The sequence below is a fragment of the Sparus aurata genome, chromosome 12 (assembly GCF_900880675.1).
Source record: "Sparus aurata chromosome 12, fSpaAur1.1, whole genome shotgun sequence".
In the NCBI taxonomy this organism is placed as follows: Eukaryota; Metazoa; Chordata; class Actinopteri; order Spariformes; family Sparidae; genus Sparus; species Sparus aurata.
In genome coordinates this window covers 12,147,588-12,154,059 of record NC_044198.1, presented here as the reverse complement: position 1 = coordinate 12,154,059, position 6,472 = coordinate 12,147,588, and the positions used below count along the sequence as shown (strand labels likewise).

General features: G+C 42.6%; 1 protein-coding gene across 1 annotated transcript; it reads right to left on the bottom strand.

Moving 5' to 3' along the window:
* Positions 1-766: 766 nt before the first annotated feature.
* LOC115593085 (T-box-containing protein TBX6L-like) lies at positions 767-4,804 on the bottom strand. The gene is made up of 9 exons (XM_030436431.1): positions 4,734-4,804; positions 4,281-4,428; positions 4,045-4,147; positions 3,198-3,362; positions 2,955-3,101; positions 2,497-2,573; positions 2,133-2,206; positions 1,822-2,047; positions 767-1,585 (listed from the first exon to the last, which is right to left on the bottom strand). The coding sequence occupies exons 1-9, from the start codon at positions 4,747-4,749 to the stop codon at positions 1,390-1,392; spliced, it is 1,152 nt and encodes a 383-aa protein (XP_030292291.1). The 5' UTR covers positions 4,750-4,804; the 3' UTR covers positions 767-1,389.
* Positions 4,805-6,472: the final 1,668 nt, after the last annotated feature.

The following is a 6,472-nucleotide window of genomic DNA, read 5'->3' as shown; positions in this document are numbered from 1 at the left end:
AGATGATATTACATTCTTCCAAGAAAACACTGAATGGACATTTATGTTCCCCTCAAGATGATTTCTAATATCTTATAAGGTGCAATATATAAGAAATGTAGTTGAAAATGTATTGTAAAATGAACTCAAATGTATCAGCCGTGTTAAAGGAAATAACAGTTTTCACATTGTCATGTCTATGTATTGTGACGCAGAGATATCTACGGATGTTAGCATGCTAACCAGCTAGCCCCTTCCCATTCTGGTCCAAAGGTCCTGTGCTAGAGACTTTTAAATGTTGACCAATTTTAGAATCCTTCAGAACGTTGTATACAAAACATTTGAGGACATCGTCTTGGGCTTTTGGAAAACACTAATGGTAACTTTACAGAGTGAATAAATAATTGATTAATCGAAAAATAATCAGAATAACCCAACAATGAAAATAAATTTGCTACCCCAAACATTTGTAAACTCTTTTCAACTTGATCATATGGTTAGATTTTCAGTACTTTGTGTTTTAATGGTAAAATGGCAAATATTTTCATGCTAACACGCTAAACTAAAATAGTGAAAGGCCATTAAAATCATTAAATCCTGCTAATTCTCACCGTGTTAGCATTGCCATTGTGAGCATGTTAGCATGCCGGCGTTGGCATTTTGCTCAAAGCTACAAAGCTCCTGTATGGCTTTAGACTATTCCGTTTTTATAAAATGTAAGGCAGATTAGCCGTCCTTCTTAACTTTTAAATCACAAAACAGTGTCACACAGGTTTACCTGGTATTGTTCATCTCCATTTATTAAGAAACAATTTGTCACTTTTTGATGCAGATACTGATTCTGACACATTTCGATTTATCTGGTATGACTCTGAAACAATCCTTTTACAGTTTGCTGTTGAATAAAAGTATGTTTTGTTATGCATTAAAATCATTTTTATACCACATTTAGTGTTTAGCATCAACAGCTGCAGATGAGTACAAAGTCAAAAGGAGAGTCCAAAGAGCCTTCATGACCTCGATTTGATGTACAGCCTTATTGAAGTTCTGTTCTGTTGCAGTACACAGGAGCGACTCTTCATCACGCTTGCAGATTCAATTTCACACTTATTTCCCAGCTGAGTGGATATATCACTTTATATTGGTGCATCTCATAACACATACTGTATCTACTTTAACACTGACAAGCTCAGACTGAGCACGGTACCTAAAAATACAGCAACAGCACCTCGGATGAATACAATCTTCTTTCCAATGAAAGTGAAAAATAAAAAAAACTGATCCAACATACAAAAAAAACAAAAAACAACCCAAACTTTATACACATTTATACACTTTTAACACCACTCCAGCGGCCCGTCAGTCTGGTTTTATCCTCCGCCAATGATCACCATTGCGGAGGGTCAGAGTTCACCAGATAGAGTAGGAGAACAGCGGGTACTGGCTCCAGTCTGCTGCGTGGCTGTTATGGTAAGGATGGTGGTAGTATCCATGTTGCTGTGTGTTGTGCTCGGCTGTGGCGAGTGGGTGAGGCAGAGGGTGGACGGGGGTGTGCGCCGCCTCTACGTCAGTGGAGGGCAGTGGGAATCGGGCATAGTCGACAGACCTGGTGAAAAAGAGGCGTTATAAGTAATATTCCTGCAGTGTCGTTCCTCCTGTCTATTCATCTTTTAAACAGTGGAGGAGCCTCTGAGGTTAGAAAGGTGGAATTATTCAGTCCTCCCTCTTGTTGTAACATTCAGATATTATTACATTATTGCTCACCTTCCTTTTATTTCTGCATTATAAATGTTTTACTTTCCTCATCAGATTTTATCTCATCCTGGGTGTCTTAAATCATACCTGTAGGGCTGGTACGCCACGGATGCAGGCACCATCTGCTCTTCACAGCTGTAGTCGTACTCGTGCTGCTCCAGGGGCTCAGCGTGGAGACTCTCAGACGGGTCCTGCTCCAGAGCCCAGGCTGAGAGGTCAACCCCCTTCAACGGCTGCTGCTGCTGCTGCTGCGTGGAGGCCTGATTCTTCCCTGCCTGTGTCGACAGAGAGGTGGAGGGCATCCTCTGCAGGCCTGAGAGGGAAATACAGTGATTAATATGAGCCAATTAAAGGTTAAAGACAGAAGCTGTATGAGTGAGAACTTGAGTGGAACTTACCCGGAGGGCTTTCACAAAGAGCATTTCTGTCCAGGGCGGCTCTTTTTGCAGGAGGGCTTCTATTTGGACGACACCTATGAATGAATAGATAGACCACTTTAAGCACTATTTCTCAAACTCAGATTTCATTTTCATACCCTTATGCTTATATTGGCATAAAACAAAAGGTAAAAAAAACATATGACAGGCCATGTTTTAGCAACATATGATTACATACAGAAGAAAACAAAAAATAAATCCATAATTTGAAGATGCACAGAGTTTAACTAATAAATGCTCATTCAGAGTAGTTAGACAGGTAGCGCAGAACCGCTTCTGACTACCCTACAAATTATTCAGTCTGTAATAACCATGTCAGTCCTACCTTTTGCTGTGGGAGTGGGTGCCTCCTTCCCTGAATCCCTTGGCGAAGGGGTTGTGGTCGATCTTCAACTTGGTGATCTTTTTTAAAAAGGCAAGAAAGGACAGTCATCAAACAGGAACATTAACAGTTAATGTTGGGTTCTAGTTACATGTACGAACTTTAGTTTACAATGTTCAAAAATCAGTTTAGATTACTGATAGAATGTGCAGAAATAACAGTTTTGTGTATTTAAGTAGCGTGCTAACTCGCTAGCCCCTTGCCACAGTCGGAGCAGAGTCAGCTAACACGACCGCTAGCTGCATGATGAACTGAGCTTGCTAGCTAATGACGGCTGAGGTTAGCAGCAGTTAGCGGTTACTCTGGTGATGTGCCGCCCCAGTTTGTATTAATTTGTCAGGTGGCCATCTCTTTTGCACTGCACCTTTAATGTTTTGTAAAACTGCTATACATTACAGTACCTTTGGGTTCTGGTAAGCGGTCACTGCGGTGAAGGACGTCTCTGGGAAGGAGAAGGTCTGAAATGGGCCCCAGCGGACCGTGTAAGGGCTGTCTGCCTGGGTGACATGAAACCTTGGGTAGTAGCGATGCATGGAGTGCAGGATGATCTGATGGGTAGTAAAGAGAAAAAAACATAGAGTGAGCCAACACACACGAGCAGAGAGAGAGATTCTAATTTGACTGGATGCAAGAGGGTGTCTCACGTGGCCGTGCTGGTCCAGAGTGTTGTTGGTGAGCTTCATCTTGAGAAAAGTCAGCGACTGCTTCATCCAGTGACTTCCCGGGGCTGGGGAGTCCGGGTGCATGTATGTCCGACACGGGGGCTGGGGCTCTGCCTTACCCGCAACCTCCCACTGCTCCTTCTTCCACTACAGAGAAATAAAGGAGGGAACAAGGGACGCATGGTTACCAAGTGTGAGACCCGGGGACGTGTTGGATTAATCAGAAGTCTTTGTGAAGCATGAAATGCCTTTTTTTTTATTACTGTAATGCATGAAAATGTTTGTCGGCAGGATTTATTGCAAGACAAATCATTACATTATGATTATGTTTCTATTTTTCTGCTCATTTTTGCTAATAAGTGCATTTTTTGTAAAGAAAGTAGTTTATTTCTACAGCTTCCCGACCACCAAACACTCTGCCAATGCCCTCCTCCAGTACTTTCCCTTTATAATGTACTTCATTGTTTTCAACTGTGTGCTAAAAGCAAGATTTGTGACCAAATGGGCCACAGCGGCTGATGTAGGAGCCATTGACTGTATGGATGGCTGGCTGCTCCCCTCTTGCACCGATTGCAAATAAGGAGGGATGCTAATTGATTGGGCCTCCTGCCGAGAGTGCACAAACAGGAAGCAATGAAAGGCTTTGATATGCAGCCGCGGACGGCCCAGAGTGGGCAGGCCAGAGTCTGGCTGCAGACTGCTGCGTTTTACATTCCACAATCTGTTGGTTTTTAGTCCCCGGCAAGCAAAACAAAAATGTGAAGAAGAATGAAATGGGAGAAAAAGAGCAGCTGAGATGTTGTGTCTGAAAAAAAAACTGTAAATTCACCTTGTATTTGAAGCTGTCGACAGGAACCATATCCACCATGACGACGTAGTTGGCATACGGTTGGAGCCCGGACAGACTGATGCTGCAGTGTGGAAACATTCGCCTGAAACAAATACACCAAAGTCAGAAAATGTATTTATTTATTTATTTATTTATTTTTTACAAATTATGGAATCAAATGCAGTTCCATATAAATGATTTCTTCCAGGTTTTGTTCACAGTGCCGGTGCTGTTACCTTCCGTGCTTTGTGATAATCATCTCCGTTCCGATGGTATGAAAGGACTTCCAGAGATCAGAGTTTTCCAGGGTCATCTTGATGGAGCCCTGCTGGTATGAGTCAGCTGCTGGAGGGGGTCGGGGCATGCTTAGATTCGATTTGAAGTCTGTGGAGGATGCAGACATGTAAAAGTTCAGAAGAACAAATCTGATGAAACAGGGAAAATATAGAACTTCATCTGAATAGCATCTCTGCTGAAAAGTTTAGTTTAACACATCCTAAATCTGTTCTAAATATTCTTCTTCAAATTAGTAAAACACAACTGACCATTTAAGTACAGTTTCTCAAGCAGTGGAAGAAATGTTTGTTTTTTTTCTGATTATGATTAAACAAAATTAATTCTTCCATGCACCTTGTGATGATTTGGCATCGTACAGCATGATTTAGATGATCTGGAAGGATAAAACTCACCGGAGATGTGCTGCATGTTTCTGTGTCCTCCTTTCGTCACCGCCAACAAAGTCTGGAGACGAAGTGCTGCTTTCAGGTGTTCTAACACTGAGGTCAAAACACAATCAGGCAGGGGTCTCTATCCTTGATAAGTTTGTGCCTTGAACTTGATTGGTCATAGCAGAGAGGGGCGTGGTCTAAACAGCCGAGGGGGTTGGGTGTAGTCAGAGCAGAGAGTATGGAGGTGGTGATGGTGGGGGGGGGGGGGGGGGGGGGGGCAGGTGAGAATATTACCTGAGGTTAAGAATGTAAAATTCATAAGCTCAGTGTGCAGATTTTGGTGTCCTCTGGTACAATGATATGTACACCAGTCACATCTGTTCTGGTATATTGGGCTGAAAGTCCATTTTTACATGCGCAGAACTACAATGCCTTTTATTCTTACTAGAGACAAAAGTGGCAACGAAAGTCATTTTATTCTAGGAGACATGAGTGAAGATCCATTATGTGGGAAGATAAACATATCTAAAACATCTGTGTATACACTTCCTCTGTCTTATCAGGTTGTTGTGGTGAGTAACCTTTAAAACATGCTTAGGATCAATCACGACAATTGCATCTACTTGACCATGATGAATGTAGTGTTCACCTCTGAGAAGTCATACAGTATTGCACTGGGCTTGTGATGAAGACTCAGTGAGCAGAATATCAAAGCGCCCCGGGGGGATGGAAGTGCAGACACATCAGGTCCCCTTCCTGGCAGCATTTGGTTGCGTATTGAAAACAAGTCTGGAGATTACAGAGGTGATTGGAGTCGGGGTGTAGCCTTGACAATGGCGGACAATGCCACTAATCCTACGAGGGCCATTTGGTCCTGGCCCCACCAACCCCCCGCCTCTCCACGCTGCCTCCAGTGCTCTGGGAGGAGAATGGGCCCTCTGATGGAGCCAGCAGTTAGCAGCCCGTTCACATGAAAGGCTGCTGGGAGGAAGGGAAGAGCGGCAGTTTGGACTTTAGAGGACAATGTTCAAAGTTTAAAGCCCCGTGAAAGTTAATCCTCAATGAGTGCCATTTAACCTCATTTAAAATTCGAGCAGAGGTCTCAAAGTTTCCAAACATACACCACCCCTCAAAAAAAAAAAAACAGACCGAGTTTGGGAGAAAAGTTTGTAAAATGTCTTGAATGTTCCAATTGTTGTAATGATGGTCTGAATTTTTAATCACATTAATCATACAGCTTCACTGGTGAGTTAGGACAGCAGGGTATACTGTATATGATACTGTCAGAGTGGAGTTTTGCAGCCTCAAAGCCACTTCAGTAAAACAGAAGATTAGATAGATGAAATAAAAATTAATGAAAAATTCAACAAAATCACATGTGTGTATCTTCACTTTCAAGACCGACAGGCCCCACACCAGATGCCACAAATCTATTTGTATCACGTGCACAGATGCTCTCAGGGGGGGATTTTGGCCTGAGGATGGGCAGAATGCTCAAAATGTCTGTTTTCTGCTAAATTGCGTTCATGTATCTATGGAAATATGTTTAATGGGTTTCCGACAGGGACACGTGTTTGACCCTAATGATTCATCACACTTTAGGAACTGGAGCTGGTCAGATTTGGGAAGTGATCCAGACCAGCGTTTTCTCACTTTTGCACTTTTTTTTTTTTTTGCTGTGAAATGCTCAACAGCAATGTGTTTGTTACAGAAATAATGACCCTGTTTCTAAAGATATTCCACAGACTGTGGACGACAGG